Source organism: Amphiura filiformis, unplaced genomic scaffold (assembly GCF_039555335.1).
Source record: "Amphiura filiformis unplaced genomic scaffold, Afil_fr2py scaffold_50, whole genome shotgun sequence".
NCBI classification, from domain to species: domain Eukaryota; kingdom Metazoa; phylum Echinodermata; class Ophiuroidea; order Amphilepidida; family Amphiuridae; genus Amphiura; species Amphiura filiformis.
In genome coordinates, this window is record NW_027305514.1 from 497,090 (window position 1) to 516,883 (window position 19,794).

At 39.6% G+C, this 19,794-nt stretch overlaps 1 protein-coding gene across 1 annotated transcript in view; it reads right to left on the reverse strand.

Annotated features, from left to right (window-relative positions):
- LOC140144332 (bactericidal permeability-increasing protein-like) overlaps positions 1 to 12,020 on the reverse strand; it is a 31,867-nt gene extending 19,847 nt beyond the window's left edge. The window contains exons 1-7 of the mRNA XM_072166157.1: positions 11,766 to 12,020; positions 7,439 to 7,553; positions 6,759 to 6,893; positions 2,650 to 2,723; positions 1,568 to 1,664; positions 983 to 1,046; positions 558 to 621 (exon numbers count right to left, since the gene is read on the reverse strand). Coding sequence (XP_072022258.1) covers positions 558 to 621; positions 983 to 1,046; positions 1,568 to 1,664; positions 2,650 to 2,723; positions 6,759 to 6,893; positions 7,439 to 7,553; positions 11,766 to 11,889 — 673 coding nt within the window. The 5' untranslated portion in view covers positions 11,890 to 12,020. The remainder of the gene's footprint in view (positions 1 to 557; positions 622 to 982; positions 1,047 to 1,567; positions 1,665 to 2,649; positions 2,724 to 6,758; positions 6,894 to 7,438; positions 7,554 to 11,765) is intronic.
- Positions 12,021 to 19,794: the final 7,774 nt, after the last annotated feature.

The window sequence follows — 19,794 nt, forward strand, 5'->3', positions numbered from 1 at the left end:
GTGCTTTTATATTGTCATTGATTAAACATAATCCACAAACAAAATCTAATTATTGCAAAATATATAAAGCCAATCCACTGCATATCACTGTAACGGTTGTCCACTGTCACAAAAATACCTTAAAGCCATATTATAACATTTGCTGAGGAGGACGCCCTCACTGAATTTTTTTAATTCATTTTTTTACACGATTAAATTGTACTTTATTAAACCAATATAGCCTGCAAAAATCAAGACTCTTGGTGCTGTAGTTTTGTCAAAAGCGGATTCAGCGCTTTATTATTACGATGGAATTGTTAGTCGAACGCATACACGATGTTCATAACACACAGTATGCACGCGGCGTGCGCGACGATGATATACACAACAAAGGGTCGTACCACAACATGACCGAAGGAGTGGTACGTATTGGCGACATGTGCGCTGGTAGTAAATTCCAATTTTCTTTGCTTTGCCGTAGTTGTTCGGCTCAAAAATAAAAGGGATATATCTGACAGTAGAAATGCTAATCTATTTTGTTTGAAAATGTTATAATATTGCTTTAATGTTGAACTTACGGTCTAATTTAGCAAGCTCTTTGCTCAGATCAGTGTTGATGCCATTCTGGACTAAGCTACATGCCTATGAAATAAACCAGGAAATTATGCATAGTAAAAGAAAATACATGTTTATCTCTTTACTTCGTTATAGAAATACTTGATTATTTTAAAAACACCGTTGATTGGCTCAATACTAGCATAATAACTGTATTGTAACCAATCATGTCAATAGGTAGGACTCATGTAGTTAAAAAAGATGTTTAAAGAATAGTTTTTAAAAAACACTACATTTTTCTTGGTATTTCAAAAACAGTTGCATAGTCTCGTTTAAAATTTTTGAGTAAATTACTGTTAAATGTTATTTTTGAAGATCTAGTGTTAATTACTGAAGAACATTATTGCCCCATTGTTATTAATTATTTGCCTTTTCAAGGTTGTTTTACCTGATTCACCAATGATTTCTTCAATGCCTTCGAAATATCATGTTCAAATAAATCATACAGCCAGCTGTTTGGAAATGGAAAAGTCAAGTTATAAACTTACAATAACGTTTCAATCAAAGCATACATTGATCAGCTGGTAATTTGCGAGAATTATTAGGCTTTTACCACTACGCCGAAAAGTAGACCCACGTTAAGAAGGATATAATTGATCTGGCTGGTCTATATTTTGCGAGTTAAAGAAAGTAGACAAAGTATAGGACTTCAAATAATAATTTGTAATACTTCTGGCGAGATGTCACAAGAAAATTATCTAAATAAAATATATTGATATTTTCCCGCGATGTTATAAGGCCCGCCGATTGTACCAAGACAATTCTCTAAATAAAACATATTGATATTAATCCGCGATGTTGTAAAGCCCGCCGATTACGAGCTTATCAAACTTAGGGTACAAAATGATAAACAACAAAAGCATTTATATCTATTTGCATTATAATTTCCTATTGTTGTTTAAGTTTGTCATTAAAACTCCTTTAATTATTATCATCTTGTTAGATTTATTTTCAAGTCGTGTGTGATTGTTACCTTGCTCCTCCGTGGAATTTGACATGCAGGGAGCCAATGCTAAATACACAATCACCCGATTGACTGGATACTGTGGGTCGTCCTGAACTATCCATACCTATAATTATGAGAAACAAGACAATGTGGTCATTTGTGAGCTGAGAATCATATGAAAAACATGGACTCGATTTTGAAAGGTATTACACTTAACAAACGATTGAAAAACATTCAACGATGTCAAACATTTGTCAAACGTTTTCATTGTCTATTAATGACTGATATCTGTGTTTGTCAAATTTGGGGAAACGCATTTGCATGCTATGCGCGGCCATAGTACAATTTGCGCTCTTATTTACGCACTTCACTCTCTTCTTTCCTTTATTGTAGAATGTTTTACTGACCAACTCGTTTTAAAGTATTAACCCTAACGCCCAGGTGCTTTTTGGCGAAGAGAGTGGGAAAAAATACAGGAGATAAAATGAAGAAACGTTGTTTTCTCTGGTGTGGGATAGTCGGGTGCTAGGCACGCCACGGGTGTGTACCTTGGCCGACCTATGTTTTCTTGTATCGGATAATGACGCCATCGGATCACGTGGGATACTTGCACTTGCTTTGTGCATTGAAGTTTTTTATATTTGGCTAGACACAATCCTTCAGTCTTTCAACAACTACACACGGTCAACGGGTTGTGCTGAAAGGCGCCGCCATTAGAGGCCTGAAGGATTCAGGCTTATATTTGTTAGGGTTAAGGCACAGCTCCATGTCACTTGTGGAACATGAAAAACACGCGCAAAATCGACCTAATTGTGGTTATAATCGCATGTTGATTAAAATCGCCTAAAATTTTACTAAATTCTGTTAGTTAAATCTCTGTATATTATGCCAAACTATGGTAGATTTCATAACATTGTGTCCAATTCTGATCGAGAAAAATAGCAGATTTGGCTATAAATGTGTAGCCTCAATAATAGCATAGCATAGCATCCTCTATAAGTATTAAAGAGCAAAATCTGATTTCTGACATATTCATATAAAATAAAAGTGAAAATTTTACAAAATATGTGCGATGTCCCGTAATTTCCAGTGAAATCGGACATGCATACCTATTCTGATAGTAACGTGCAAGGTAATTCCATCACCATTTACATCAAAACTGCCATGGTCCTTGACGTGAATTCTGCGTGGAAACATATGAAAGAAAAAGTTAGCAAGCAGTGTAGACAAGGTGAGGGAACGGTGGATATGATACGAGAAAGTTAGCAAGCAGTGTAGACATGATGAGGGAAGTGGATACAATAGGGAGAAGTTAGCAAGCAGTGTAGACAAGGTGAGGAAGTGGATACGATAGAGAGAAGTTAGTAAGCAGTGTGGACATGGTGAGGGACGTGGATACGATAGGGATAAGTTAGCAAGCAGTGTTACTGTTGACATGGTGAGGGAAGTGGCTACGATAGAGAGAAGTTAGCAAGCAGTGTAGACAAGATGAGGGAAGTGGATACGATAGAGAGAAGTTAGAAAGCAGTGTAGATAAGGTGAGGGAAGTGGATACGATAGAGAGAAGTTAGCAAGCAGTGTGGACATGGTGAGGGACGTGGATACGATGGGGGAAGTTAGCAAGCAGTGTGGACATGGTGAGGGAAGTGGATACGATAGGGATGAGTTAGCAAGCAGTGTGGACATGGTGAGGGAAGTGGATACGATAGGGGGAAGTTAGCAAGCAGTGTGGATATGGTGAGGGAAGTGGATACGATAGGGATAAGTTAGCATGCAGTGTAGACAAGGTGAGGAAGTGGATACGATAGAGAGAAGTTAGCAAGCAGTGTGGACATGGTGATGGACGTAGATACGATAGGGGGAAGTTAATAAGCAGTGTAGACAAGGTGCGGGAAGTGGATCCGATAGGGAGAAGTTAGCAAGCAGTGTGGACATGGTGAGGGAAGTGGATACGATAGGGATAAGTTAGCAAGCAGTGTGGACATGGTGAGGGACGTGGATACAATAGGGAGAAGTTAGCAAGCAGTGTAGACAAGGTGAGGAAGTGGATACGATAGAGAGAAGTTAGTAAGCAGTGTGGACATGGTGAGGGACGTGGATACGATAGGGATAAGTTAGCAAGCAGTGTTACTGTTGACATGGTGAGGGAAGTGGCTACGATAGAGAGAAGTTAGCAAGCAGTGTAGACAAGATGAGGGAAGTGGATACGATAGAGAGAAGTTAGAAAGCAGTGTAGATAAGGTGAGGGAAGTGGATACGATAGAGAGAAGTTAGCAAGCAGTGTGGACATGGTGAGGGACGTGGATACGATGGGGGAAGTTAGCAAGCAGTGTGGACATGGTGAGGGAAGTGGATACGATAGGGATGAGTTAGCAAGCAGTGTGGACATGGTGAGGGAAGTGGATACGATAGGGGGAAGTTAGCAAGCAGTGTGGATATGGTGAGGGAAGTGGATACGATAGGGATAAGTTAGCATGCAGTGTAGACAAGGTGAGGAAGTGGATACGATAGAGAGAAGTTAGCAAGCAGTGTGGACATGGTGATGGACGTAGATACGATAGGGGGAAGTTAATAAGCAGTGTAGACAAGGTGCGGGAAGTGGATACGATAGGGAGAAGTTAGCAAGCAGTGTGGACATGGTGCGGGAAGTGGATACGGTAGGGGGAAGTAAACAAGCAGTGTAGACAAGGTAGCGGAAGTGGATCCGATAGGGAGAAGTTAGCAAGCAGTGTGGACATGGTGAGGGAAGTGGATACGATAGGGATAAGTTAGCAAGCAGTGTGGACATTGTGAGGGACGTGGATACGATAGGGGGAAGTTAGCAAGCAGTGTGGACATGGTGAGGGACCTGGATACGATGGGGACGTTAGCAAGTAGTGTGGACATGGTGAGGGAAGTGGATACGATAGGGATAAGTTAGCAAGCAGTGTAGACAAGTTGAGGGAAGTGGATACGATAGAGAGAAGTTAGCAAGCAGTGTGGACATGGTGAGGGACGTGGATACGATAGGGGGAAGTTAACAAGCAGTGTAGACAAGGTGAGGGAAGTGGATACGATAGGGAGAAGTTAGCAAGCAGTGTGGATATGGTGCGGGAAGTGGATACGGTAGGGGGAAGTTAACAAGCAGTGTAGACAGGGTGAGGGAAGTGGATACGATAGGGAGAAGTTAGCAAGCAGTGTGAACATGCTGCGGGAAGTGGATACGATAGGGGGAAGTTAACAAGCAGTGTGGACATGGTAAGGGAAGTGGATACGATAGGGAGAAGTTAGCAAGCAGTGTGGACATGGTGAGGGAAGTGGATACGATAGGGAGAAGTTAGCAAGCAGTGTGGACATGGTGAGGGAAGTGGATACGATAGGGAGAAGTTAGCAAGCAGTGTGGACATGGTGAGGGAAGTGGATACGATAGGGGGAAGTTAGCAAGCAGTGTGGACATGGTGCGGGAAGTGGATACGATAGAGAGAAGTTAGCAAGCAGTGTGGACATGGTGCGGGAAGTGGATACGATAGAGAGAAGTTAGCAAGCAGTGTGGACATGGTGAGGGAAGTGGATACGATAGGGAGAAGTTAGCAAGCAGTGTGGACATGGTGAGGGAAGTGGATACGATAGGGAGAAGTTAGCAAGCAGTGTGGACATGGTGCGGGAAGTGGATACGATAGAGAGAAGTTAGCAAGCAGTGTGGACATGGTGCGGGAAGTGGATACGATAGGGAGAAGTTAACAAGCAAAAGTGAGTTATTACCGGTAATAAGGGACTTACAACCGGTTATAGTGACTTATTACCGGCAATAAGTAACTTAAATCCAACCGTGTGAACACTACTAGTGAGGGAAGTGGATACGATAGGGATAAGTTAGCAAGCAGTGTAGACAAGTTGAGGGAAGTGGATACGATAGAGAGAAGTTAGCAAGCAGTGTGGACATGGTGAGGGACGTGGATACGATAGGGGGAAGTTAACAAGCAGTGTAGACAAGGTGAGGGAAGTGGATACGATAGGGAGAAGTTAGCAAGCAGTGTGGATATGGTGCGGGAAGTGGATACGGTAGGGGGAAGTTAACAAGCAGTGTAGACAGGGTGAGGGAAGTGGATACGATAGGGAGAAGTTAGCAAGCAGTGTGAACATGCTGCGGGAAGTGGATACGATAGGGGGAAGTTAACAAGCAGTGTGGACATGGTAAGGGAAGTGGATACGATAGGGAGAAGTTAGCAAGCAGTGTGGACATGGTGAGGGAAGTGGATACGATAGGGAGAAGTTAGCAAGCAGTGTGGACATGGTGAGGGAAGTGGATACGATAGGGAGAAGTTAGCAAGCAGTGTGGACATGGTGAGGGAAGTGGATACGATAGGGGGAAGTTAGCAAGCAGTGTGGACATGGTGCGGGAAGTGGATACGATAGAGAGAAGTTAGCAAGCAGTGTGGACATGGTGCGGGAAGTGGATACGATAGAGAGAAGTTAGCAAGCAGTGTGGACATGGTGAGGGAAGTGGATACGATAGGGAGAAGTTAGCAAGCAGTGTGGACATGGTGAGGGAAGTGGATACGATAGGGAGAAGTTAGCAAGCAGTGTGGACATGGTGCGGGAAGTGGATACGATAGAGAGAAGTTAGCAAGCAGTGTGGACATGGTGCGGGAAGTGGATACGATAGGGAGAAGTTAACAAGCAAAAGTGAGTTATTACCGGTAATAAGGGACTTACAACCGGTTATAGTGACTTATTACCGGCAATAAGTAACTTAAATCCAACCGTGTGAACACTACTACCTATGTATATGCAATAGTTTGACTATGATTACGCTCTTTTCAAAGACACTAATCTTACAGGTGCGAGTGATCAGCATGATATGAAAGTTCTATAAAATTACGATCCAGGTCTTTACCCCTGTTCATAAGTCGTGTTCACACGGCCGGACATAAGTCACTTATTACCGGTAATAAGAGTGTATGTAATAAGAAGTATGTTAAATTAATCCAGGGGTTACTACACTACATCTACGACGAATTACTATCAAATCTGATGCTTTGAATTTGAGGTTTAAAATAATAAAAATGTACTTCCTAAGCAAGTACCGTATTTCATTTCTTGCTTATTATGTTTGATAAAAATATTGGTATATGCGTCACAGTATGTACCTTTGAATGTTTATCTGATACGCATCAAAGCTGATAAAAGTTACATTAATTATAAAATATTATTTCATTTTAGTTAATAGCTAACTAACCCAGCGATCTTTGCACTGTACCGCCAATCTCCGTGCATAGCAAGAGACAGGCTGTTTGCATTCAGTGTAACTCCCTTAATGGTTGGATCCGGCACTAAAGTCGCTGACGGGATGTTGAAACTATTTACTCGCATACTGAAAATTAAACAAAAATAAGTGTTTTAAAAGTGTTGACCAGTTCTCTGATTTTATAGTGAGGGAGTGCAGATGCAAAAGCTGATAAACGCCATTTTTAAAACTTTTGCGTTAAAGGAAGTCTCCGGCAATCATAGCATTATGCCTTATGTTAAAAAGATAATTATCAAACACGAATCATGTGGTTTTATTTAAAACAAACTCATATTGACTATTAAAACGTCAATTTACCCGCGCCGATATTGTCTAGGGCACTGACCGGTGCCCGGGAATTTCGAATATTGCGTGCTAAGAAACGGCTGTTTTCATTCGTTTTTATGGTTTTTATATGAATTTGTTTTAAATATAACTACGCGATTCGTGGTTGATAATTATTTTTTAAGACAAAATGTTGTGATTGTCGGAGACTTCTTTTAAATTCATGATGAGAGCTTTTAATTGACACCCTGCTTTACAAATTCATAGCATAGTTCATTAAATTTTGATCTTTCCAAAGGGGGTAAGAAATGATTTTACCACATCTAATTAAGATGATCCTCACTTACTTTGAAACAGTGTAGTCTACTTTTCCAACACCCTTGATTTTTTCAGATCCGCTGATATCTGGTATGGGCAGAGTTGACAGTTCTTGTTTGAGAATGTTAAGGCCGACATCTCTCACTGTTAATAGATACAATCACAAAGTGAACACATTATATAAATCCGACGGGGAGTATGCACATGAGATACGTAGTCGTTTACGCCATTTTGGGCGAAAGTGAGTGATAAATAAATTATTGAAATAAAATGTATATCTTAGGCCCATTCAGTGATCCCAGCGTAAGTGTAACAAAATTAAAATTGTTTATAAATTTCCTAAAAATGAAGGCTAAGTCATTCAAATTGTCATTAGGCATTTGGGCACAAAGCAAAGAAAACAACAGCGTTTACAAAGTTGAAATCCCAATTCAAATACATGTAGCTAATTTCTCTACTTAAATATAGAGAACATACAGATTAGTGTAAAAAGTCTTCCATTGTCTTTAATACGTGGCTTTCAGCTTAACCATTAGCGGGTTATGTTAGCACATCTATGGCAGCAACAAAATGTGCCTAAACCTGATTTTGAAGATTTTTCGGATACTTCCATATGAGCAAATCAATGAATGGGCCTTTAAGCTTTAAAGCTTTAGGCCTTTAACAGAAATTTCAACGATCATGGATAAAGTGCGTACACATACTTTCCTCAAGTCAGTAAAACAAGATCAAATTTTGAGATTTTCTCAAAAAGAATTAATTTTTGTAGGAATCTGTTATGCTAGTTGGATTTCTTGCATCATTTCCTTTCTGAAAATGTATACTTTTCAGTAGCGTAACCAGCGGGGGGGGGGGCAGGGGGGCAGACTGCCCCCTGACAAAAAATGAAAGAAAAATGTGCCCCTCTGACCAAAGGGCAAATGAAAAGAAAAAGGGCAAGAAGCCCCCTTTCCATCAAAATTCACCCCGATCATGGGCCAAAATTGTGTAAAATACAATTTTTTTTGCGCGCTGCGCGCGCATATTGTCACAATAAAGCCAGTTTTATCTCGATCATCGGCAAAAATAGTGTCAAATTCAATTTTTTTGCGCGCTACGCTCGCACATCGACCCAAAATAAGCCTTTTTTGGAAGCGCGCAAGAAGCCCCCTTTCCATCAAAATTCACCCCGATCATGGGCCAAAATTGTGTAAAATACAAATTTTTTGCCCGCTGCGCGCGCATATTGTCACAAATAAAGCCAGTTTTATCTCGATCATCGGCAAAAATAGTGTCAAATTCAATTTTTTTGCGCGCTACGCGCGCACATCGTCCCAAAATAAGCCTTTTTGGGAAGCTTGAAGACATGTACAGCCTCTCTAAAAACATGTTGCAACTGCATTTTTTTGTGCTGTGTCCCTGAAATTTTATTTTGCCCCCCCTGACCAAGAAAGCTGGATACGCCCCTGATACTTTTATATACTTCCATTTAGAGATATAAAAAAATAAAAATAAATAAATATCTAAAACAATATCTAAATGACTCCAGGAAGGTATACAGACTATGAGGAACCATGTCATCAGGTCATATCTATAGGCATGTCCTGCATTTCATATTTTCATTGCACAACCTATATTATGGATAAATAGGATATATTATTCGGTACACTGTTAAAAATATCCCGATTCCGTAAAAACAGTTTCCGTAAACTAACAGAAATCTGTAAATTTACGGAAACTGTTTTTGGTTGTAAAATCATTTCAATGAAAGAAATATCAACTGACCTCAGATTATGATTAAAGTATTTTTATTTTCCAACATACATTTCATACTTTTAGCGTTAAAAATTTTGTTAAATACAGAAATGTGCTTCAATGACTTTTGTTAACGGAAATATTTCCGTTATTTTACGGAAGTTTTAAACCTTTTCTGGCAGCAAAATGTCCAGAAGTTCCACTGTATTTATTTTTTCCGTAAAAATACATACATTTTCTGTAATTTAAAACGAATTTGTGTAAAATATACGCAAGTGTCTGAAAATAAAATGTTATTTAACGGAAACAAAAGTAATATTCTGGAAATTTTGCTGCCAGAAAATTCCTTACTAGAAATTTACGGAAATATTTTTAACAGTGTATATATTTTCAATGGTTACCATGGATACTGGTTTCACAATGAAGTTCATTGTATTGTAATTTGTCACCATTATGATCCAATGACCCATGAAAACACAATTTGTAACCAAACGTTCAGTTCAGGTAAACACAAGTCTAGTCAAATTTATAACAATGACAATAGGTGGGAAATTTTATCCGCAGTTAAGTTAAATACGATTTAGCTACGTCCCTATCTGCCTATATTGACAGTGACTAAAATATAAATAATAAATATACATTTACAAACACGGAAAGGAAATTTTGATTTGCATAGCTAAAATCCGTTCATAACTATCAATAAAGAGGTGGTCATCGGCTGACAGCAAAAAAATATGACTAGAAATCTGTATTATCAAAGACAGAGATAAAAAGATTTTTTCGCGTCTGATGTCACTGTCAGTTATGATCCTTGGTTAGTTTACACAGGCTAATAGCGCATAAAAGGAAAAAATTACGTACTTTTACAAGGCAAAAAGCAGCTTTTCTAGGCATTGTTGACATGGTGCCTTCGCGAAAGAAAGTTTCCTACTACAAAGACCTAACTTTTGAGATGGTTTGCATGTTTGAAGGTGCAAAATTAACAATAAGGCGCCCGGTTATACCGCCGCATTCGGCAGGTTGTCATCACGACACTTGAAAACAAACCGTGTTCGAGTTTGAATGACAGATGACGTCAGACGCGATAAAATCTTTTTATCTCTGTCTTTGTAGCGAGGTCTTATTTTGCTAGGTATCTAGACTTTTTAAGAGCGTACTTTGGTTCACTTCAAGCTCAGCGCAGTAGTGACGTCGAGTGGTTTTTTTCGCAGTTGCCTGATAAACCGCTCTTGTACGTGTACGTGTACGCGGGCGCAGCACTAATTCAGCGCCCCATAGGATAACGTGTGAATTCGGCCTACTTCAAGCGCCATTCCTGGCGTCCCTGCAATACTTGGCAAAATAAATTTGGTATCAAATTAAAGCTCTGTTTCTCTAGATTCCAAAACTTTTGTCGACATATATCGATGACCATTGACTTTTTTCGCTATTTTGCGGTGCAAAAAAAAATAGCTAAAAATATACTAAACTCACCACTCACATTTCAAAATGGGGTTTTCTCTTAATCCGCCACAGAGAATTGCTTTTGAGATAAATTGTCCAGTTTTTTTCTGCATGTTATCATTAAAGACACTTGTCGAATTCATATGAGCCAATATTGAGTGATTTAAAGTGAACATGTCGGTAGATATGGTCGCTACAATCTCATATTCACTATGGACTATATTAGCCGAATTTCGTTGTTACATAAAATGCGGAGTGATTTAGTGTTGCGCCCTCTTATAAGGTGTTAAAAGGTTTTAAAATCCACATTTATTACTCATTATGTAATCTAGAGAAAATTTGAAGCTCAACACCGAAGATTTCATGTCTCTGCGACATTCCGTTCAAGAGAAATGATGTTTTAAAGATCAGTGCCGAAATGCCGAAAATCGAATATTTCGACTTTTCCTCCAATATGCGAAAGTTTGTACAAAACCCACAAAACTAGTGACAGACGACAATTTGAGCACGTCTTTGAACCAAGTTTAATTTCTTTTCTAGATTATCAGTGTTGCCATTTTCTTTTGCAAATCATTTATTACTGAGTTTGAAGTATAAATACCCCCCCCCCCGTTCCAGTGGTAACAATTACGATCTTTTTGCGTAGGCCTACTGAATATTCAGCAAAACGGCTTCATGCAGATTAACAATGTCTATTAACCTTAAAATCCATTTTTGAGCCTTTTTGAGGATTTTTGGACGCATATCTAGACTTTGTAGGCGCCTACTCGGCCAATAAAGTGTTTTTTTCCAATAATTTTTCATGAGGATGACTTTTTGTAATCTTTGTTTATCATCATGATTGAAATAGAACACATTTTGTGAAGCGCATGTCTTATTTTGCGCGAAGAATGTAAAAGGAACGCGTTCATAACGACGGCCGTTAAAAGGGGGCGCAGCACTAATTCAGCGCCCCATAGGATAACGTGTGAATTCGGCCTACTTCAAGCGCCATTCCTGGCGTCCCTGCAATACTTGGAAAAATAAATTTGGTATCAAATTAAAGCTCTGTTTCTCTAGATTCCAAAACTTTTGTCGACATATATCGTATTTCCTGCAATACGATATCACATGCACTGTTACTTTTTAAGAGGCAATTGTACTAATATTAAAACAAAAGCACTTAACAAATACACTTACTGTAATTAATTCCTTTTTGCGTCACTCGTGCTTTAAATCCTGGGTTTACTCCGTCAATATCCTGGTTAAAACAAAAGAATACGATGACCATGAAGGTCCATGCAGTTGGAAATGAACGCTGCATGATTGACGTCTATAATAATAGTAGGCCTATATTATTATGTTGCTTCTAGATTAATACCGATTTATGTCAACCATGCACGGAACCACCCGTGTAATCACTGTAGGCTATGTATGTGATTCAGTAAACTTATAGAGCGTCCCGGGGGTCACTCCCATTGTGGCCTGTACACCATCCGCGATAATGAAAACGCGTCAAACGGGTAGTATTTCGAGGGTAAGCACGATACGCGCGTAACGCGTTTAGGGTGTCAAAAACATGAAATATTGGGAAACAGGGTAGCAAAATTGCAATTGCTAAATACGCGGAAATGAAATTTAGGGTATGAAATTTGATGCAAGGAATAAAATCCCTGTTTAGGGTATTGTTTTAGCCAAGGGTTAAATCCTTGCTTAGGGTGCTTTTCAAAAGTTGATTATCGCGGATGGTGTACAGGCCACAATGGGAGTGACCACCCGGGTAGAGCGTAGATAAAATAGTTGTACGAGTATGTAACGTGTTGATTCACTCTATATCGTGTCTGGTTATAGTATTTACTTTAGATGGATAACATTAGTTCCTGGTTAATAATCGAGTTCAGGTTTCATATTTGCGAAATACCAGGAAGTTTCTAAACTAAAATCAGGCGGCGAGTGGCATGATAGAGCCGGCAACTTGTGAAACCGCCCGTATGGCATTTTCCATAATCGGTTAGTTTTGTGGGGTTCATTATCGAACCCCAACGTTTTTAGCTTGTATTTATATTATTTATTAACATAGGCCTATTTGTTTGTGATATTTCAAGCGTTTTAAAATTTCAAAATAATCCCATTCAATTACTGTAACCGTGTAACACGGTTGACAATGAAAATTTACTGAATTTAGAGAATGCACGGCGACCACCACCTGACTAAAATAGTGTTGGTTTTATGGCGCCGTCATTTTAATTTTGGGAGTAATTTTTCTGCATTACATTCCAGTGCAATATATATATTTTCATACATGAAAGGAAAACTTTCTTTTTGTTTGCTAAAATTTATTTAAAATTAAGAAAAAATAAAAACACAATAACTACCGTGGATACTAACTTACTAACTTACCTGACTAACTTACCTGACTAACTTACCTGACTAACTTACCTGACTTACTTACCTGACTAACTTACCTGACTAACTAATCTGACTAATTTACCTGACTAACTTACCTGACTAACTTAACTAACTTACCTGACTAACTTATCTGACTAATTTACCTGACTAACTTACCTGACTAACTTACCTGACAAACCTACCTGACTAACTTACCTGATTAAATTACCTAACTTACCTGACTAACTTACCTGACCCTGACTAACTTACCCGACTAACTTATCTGACTAACTTACCTGACTTACTTATCTGACTAATATACCTGACTAACTTACCTGACTAACTTATCTGACTAATTTACCTGACTAACTTATCTGACTAACTTAACTAACTTACCTGACTAACTTATCTGACTAATTTACCTTACTAACTTACCTGACTAACTTACCTGACTAACTTACCTGACTAACTTAACTAACTTACCTGACTAACTTACCTGACTAACTTACCTGACTCACTTAATTACCTGACTAACTTACCTGACTAACTTATCTGACTAATTTACCTGACTAACTTACCTGACTAACTAACCTGACTAACTTACCTGATAACTTACCTGATTAAATTACCTAACTAACTTACCTGACTAACTTACCTGACCCTGACTAACTTACACGACTAAAACTTATCTGACTAACTTACCTGACTTACTTATCTGACTAACTTACCTGACTAACTTCCTGACTAACTTACCTGACTACCTTACCTGGTTAACTTACCTGACTAACTTACCTGACTAACTTATCTGACTAATTTACATGACTAACTTACCTGACTAACTTACCTGATAACTGACCAACTTACCTGATTAAATTACCTGACTAACTTACCTGACTAACTTACCTGACTAACTTACCTGATTAAACTACCTGACTAACTTACCTGACTAACTTACCTGACTAACTTACCTGACTAACTTACCTGACTAACTTGCCTGACTAACGTACCTGACTAACTTACCTGACTAGCTTACCTGATAACTTACCTGATAACTTAACTGACTAACTAAACTAACTAACATACCCGGCATGGCACTTTAAAAGTTTGAGTGCCTCGATCCACACCCGGATAAATGGCTAGCCCCAGGATAAGACCTTCTCAAGACAAAAACACAACCAGTGCCAAAATAATTGAATTATAACTAAGAAGTTTTACACTATAAGACTCCTGGCTTTATTTAGAGTTACGATAGTTTTTCATTATTTTCACACACACGGGATCGTGAACATAAACTGATCTAACCATTCTGAAATCATAGGATCTAATTGTTGAATAAGTGTTTACACACAGGTTAAGTTTAAGATAAATAATATACCAACTCATCAGAGTTTGATTAAGATTGTGTAGTAAAGCATGTTCAAAATTTCAAAATTGTCTGCAAAATCACAATGAAAGATAACTGGTGAAACTACGCTGTTATTTATGGCCACTATTGACTGGCCCCTCATTGCGCCCTCTTTGTCTCCTATTTCAGAAAAGTTGATCAAGTATATCTTGGTATGTAAAAAAAGCCTTTACCCGTTAGCTATAATAAACCGAAACTATTATTTCAATCGGCTAATAACTTTTGAAGATATGCCCTTTTAAAGAAATGTATCCGTTTTTCACTCTGTTCACGGAGGAGGTTTGGCTACTTCAAAGATTGAAAAGTGCATATAAACTCAACCAATAAAGTATCAAAACGATTATAGATGGTCAGATATATTGGGAAATGAAATATATAGCAAAAACTTATTTAATGTATACAAAGCGCACCTTTCTCCTGCGCATTTTGATACCTCTTTTGTTGCTCTACGATATCATTTGGTCGAGTTATGGGCGCTTGAGTGGCTTCAAGTCGCATTGTTCCTTTGTGCCGATTTGATTTTCCGACAAGCTATTCATTGAAAGGTACCTTTTGTTCGGGACAAAGGGGTACCGCCATTAAATCAGCAACTGACCTGACAGCGTATTAACGCATTAATAGGCAGGCTACTATCAATAAGTGATCAAACGAAAGCAGCGGCGTAGCTGGGATTTTTTCCAGAGGGGACAAGCCTGCATGGGGCGGGGCCCAAACAAGGGGGGCGGGGGCCCAAATAGACAATTTGCCAGGCTTATTGATAATAATCGTATGGTATTGCATATCGTATGGATTCCAATATCTCTCTTTCCCTCCTCGCCCTCTCTCTTCTCTCTTTTTCCTCTCTCCCCTCCTTTTTCCTCTTTTTTCCTTGCACTGGGGGGCGGGGCCCAAATAGGCAATTTTTGCCGGGGCGATCGCCTCCCGGCCCCCCGGCAGCTACGCCACTGAACGTGTGAAGTCGTGTGAAGAGCTTAAGGGATCTAAAATGAGCGTTTATTGCATTTCGACAGTATTTTTTGTGGGACATGAGAGCACCTCGGACCTATCGAATTGCATTCTGAATACGAAGCATGTCTTTCTGATATTAAATAATTTTAATTTTTTGAAAATCACAATATAATACAAATTTTATGACAAATTATAAAAATTTGATATTTTTCAAATTTTTGATATATAACAGTCCTCGAAGTAAATTATATCAATCTAATGACATATTCTTAAAGTGTATGTAGCAGGGAGGAAAAGCCGACGGTCAATTGAAAATTTTGACCTTTCATATTGAAGATATGGATTTTTTCCCCAAAAGACCTAATTGTTTTGGTGTTTTGGGAAAAAAATCCATATCTTCAATACGATAGGTCAAAATTTTCAATTGATCGTCGGCTTTTCATCCCACCTACATACACTTTAAGTATAAATCATTAGATTTATAAAGTTTACTTCGAGTACTGTTAAATATCAAAAATATCAATTTTTAATCATATGCCATAAAATGTGTATTACATTGCGAATTTCAAAAAATCAAAATTATTTGATATCAGAATGACATTCTTCGTATTCAGAATGCAATTCGATATGTCTGATGTGCTCTAATGTCCAACAATAAATACTGTCCAAACGTTCATACCCCAGCCCTTAAGGTACCTTTTGTTGTCATAAAACCAACGGGTGAGATTGAGTAGCCGAAAGAACAAAAGGCACACTTTAGCCGTCGATGTACAGTTCGTTATCACCCACCTGACTTTAGGTGCTTCATGTAAATAAATGGAATGCTCTTGCTGATCGTAAACACATCGAATGTATTAAGGCTGCCAGGTCCACGTGTCTATAGTACTGTATAGGGGCCTAATGGTAACGTATAACAACATGTTTAAGCATAGGTCTATTAATGTTTTTTGTTTTTGTTTGTTTGTTTGTTTGTTTTTTTACAAATTTTCATCTAATTCTATTTTAAGAATGAGATTGGCATAGAACATGTAGAAACAGTGGCGTACCCAACGGGGGCAGCTTCCCCTGTGAGAAGTAGAAGCTAGAAGTCTTGGGATTGGATGAGAGAGGAAGGGGGAGGAGGGGCTTTGGGAAATCAGAGGAGTTTGAAGGAAGAGGAAGAAATGAAGAGAAAGCAATAAAGAGAAGTAAGTAAATTGAAAGATAAGGAAAAATGATGGGAATGACAGGGAGAGTGAAAGGGGACAAAAAGTAAAAAAGATGAGAGAGAGAGGGAAGAGAGGGAGAAGAAGAGTGAGTGAGTTATAAAGTTTAGGCCTAGAAAAGAATAAGGATATGCAGAGAAAGGAAAAGAAAGGAATGATAAATAAATGTAATAATAATTATTATACAATGCAAAAACAGTGTTTAGAAATTAAACACTTTTATAAACACAATTTTACCTTCACTTTATAAACACATGTAACAGCTATTTTCATGAGTCAAATTTCTGAACATTGGTCAGTGATGGTGTTCAATTTCTAAACATCTGACATCCATATTCTAAACAAAACGTTTTTAAACACATTCTTGCCTTCACTTTATAAACACTGTTTTTGCAGTGAACACATAACAGCACTAGGCAGCTGCCATTAGATGATGTCAATGCCTTTACGTAATTGATACGCCCAGTCAGATGTATTTCACACCTGCCAAACACAAGTCACCCAATTTTGAAAACTGGACGTTGAATGTACACTCTCATGAATATTGATTGGCAACATTTTACAATATGTCAGCGCTCAAATCTGACACAGTAGAACAATAAACGCTGCAGTGCGCTGGTTACAATTGCATATTCCACTTGTTTGAAGTGTGACCGCGGTCAATTAGCTTAAAAACAATTTTAAGTCTTCACCCCGTAATTTCGTAAAACAACCTATCAACCTTCAATAACACGCTATACGGAGCTCCGCAGTTGGATCGGGCTCCACAATTGGTACACTGTAAATCCATAGCCGGCGCTATACCACCACGGTTGTGTTAGCTTCAAAAACAGTGTCTTTGAGGCCCGGGCTTTGAGGCATAGAGGGTACAACATATACCCCGTATTTTGTGATACGACGACCTCAAAGGAAATCGATTATGTATTTGTATAAAATTCCACGGTTGTTCCGCGGTTAGTAACTGGTAACCTAACGCTGTTATTATAACCTAAGGAGTTTTTTTGTTCACGTGTCGTCAGTAAGTGGTAAAACTGCTGCTGCTGCTGCGTTGCCATAGTCCTCATAGAACCGTCGGCATTCTCTTGCGTGCTTTCTCTCTTGCCACGACCATTCCACCATTAGTCCACATTCTGATGTTATCAATCCATCCTGTTTTCCTTCGACCTGGCCTGGCTTTTCCTTCTACTTCTCCTTCTATTGTTATCTGAACAATGCTATCTGGACGCCGCTTCCAATGACCATACAGGGATATCTTTCTTTTCTTCAGCTGACTGAGCAGACCTTGTTTCTCTGTGATTCCCACTTTCTGACGGATCCATGCATTGGTTTTCCTATCTTTCCAGCTGACCTGAAGCATTCTGCGCCATACCCACAGCTCAAACGACTCTATCTTCTTGATATCGCTTTGTTTTAGGGTCCAACTTTCTGCACCATACAGGGCTATACTCCAGACAAGGGATCTCACCAGTTGTTTCTTCAGCTTTAGGCTGATCGCTTTAGCCTTCCATAATCCTAATAATTGGCTGGTGGCATCTCTGGCAATTGCTAGTCGAGCATTGATCTCCGGTGTAGAGTCTGCATCACACCCTACCATTGAGCCAAGGTATTTGAACCTTTCAACCTGCTTGATTGGCTTTCCACCAAGGGAGATTGTCTCTTTGCTACCATGGGTCATAACATGGGTTTTGGCTGCGTTAATATGGAGACCAAAGGTGTGACTGCACCTCTCCAACTCAACTGCTTGCTTCTCAAGTTCTGCCTTCGTGCATGCTATGAGTGTGGTATCATCTGCATAGCGAATATTCCATATTGATCTTCCACCGACAATGCAGCCTGATCTCTCATCTACAACCTCATTCACCTGTCGCATGATCGATTCACCACAGGCGTTGAACAGCATGGGGGACATAATACAGCCCTGCCGAACTCCTTGTTCAAATGGAAATGGGTCTGTGTGGCCGTCTGCTACACGAATAACACCAGTCGCTTTTGAGTACAGCCTCTTTAGCAGCCAGACTAGGTGATTTGGTGTGCCGAAGTCCAAGAGAGTTTTCCACAGGACATCATGATTGACCGTGTCGAAGGCCTTGCTGTAGTCGACAAACATCAGCCACAGTTGTTGATCTTGACGTTTCACTGTTTTCTCAATGATGTTACGTAAAGTGAGGATTGCGTCAGTTGTCCCTTTACCAGCAACAAATCCAAACTGTTCCTCTGCGATCTGCGGCATAATGTAGTGGGCTAGCCTGCAGCGTATAATTTCTAGCAGCACTTTTGAAGCGTGGCATAGCAGACTGATGGTACGATGTTTAGAGCATTCTTGAGTGCCAGGTACCTTTGGTAAGGTGATTATTTCTGATTGAGTCCAGTCACTGGGCCACTCTCCTGTCTTCCAGATGTTATCAATTATTTCTTTCATAGCTTGAACAACAGTTTCTCCTCCTGCCTTGATCATTTCTCCATATATCCCATCTTGACCAGCAGCTTTACCGGCTTTTAGTTTCTTTATAGCTGTTCTGATTTCACTTAGCATGATTTCAGGTTCTAGTAGCTCTGGTCGGCGTTCATCTTGGGGGAGCCTTGGGGCATCGGAGTGAAATAGTTGAGTGCCATACTCTGTCCACCTGTCTCTGATACTAGCAGCCTCATAAAGCATCTCACCATTCTCGTCCTTGATACCAATGCCTGCCTGAGGACATTTCCGCCCACTAATCTGCCTTATCAGCTGGTATGTGCGTTTGCTGTTCCCAGACCTGTATGATTTATCTGCTTCAGCGCTCACGTCGTCCAGCCATTTGCGTTTTGCTCTACGGCATGCAGTCTTGACAGCTTTGCAAAGGTGTCTGTATTCTGGGCTTTGGAAGTTGTTCAGCTTGGCTTGGCGTCTCTGGAGAATCAAGTCTTGGATTGCTGGATCATCTATCCATGGCTTTTCTGTTTTTCTTACAGCCGGACAATGTTCTTTTGCTGCTGAAGATAGAGCATCTGCTAATACTGGCCATGAAACATCCTTGTCTTTCAAGTGGTCTTGGACACTGGCTTCAAATGCATCTGCAGTGGTTGGATCTGTCAACTGTGCTAGGTTTGGTTTCACTTTCTTCGGCAGTCTCTTTTTCGTGTTCCAACTGCGACCCTTCACCTTCATCCAGACTAGTTGGTGGTCTGTACCGCAATCAGCACTGCGTAATGATCTGCTGTCTATGCATTCTCTTCTGTCACGTAGCCGGATAGCGATGAAATCTATTTGGTTCTTCCATAGGCCACCTGGAGAACACCAAGTATA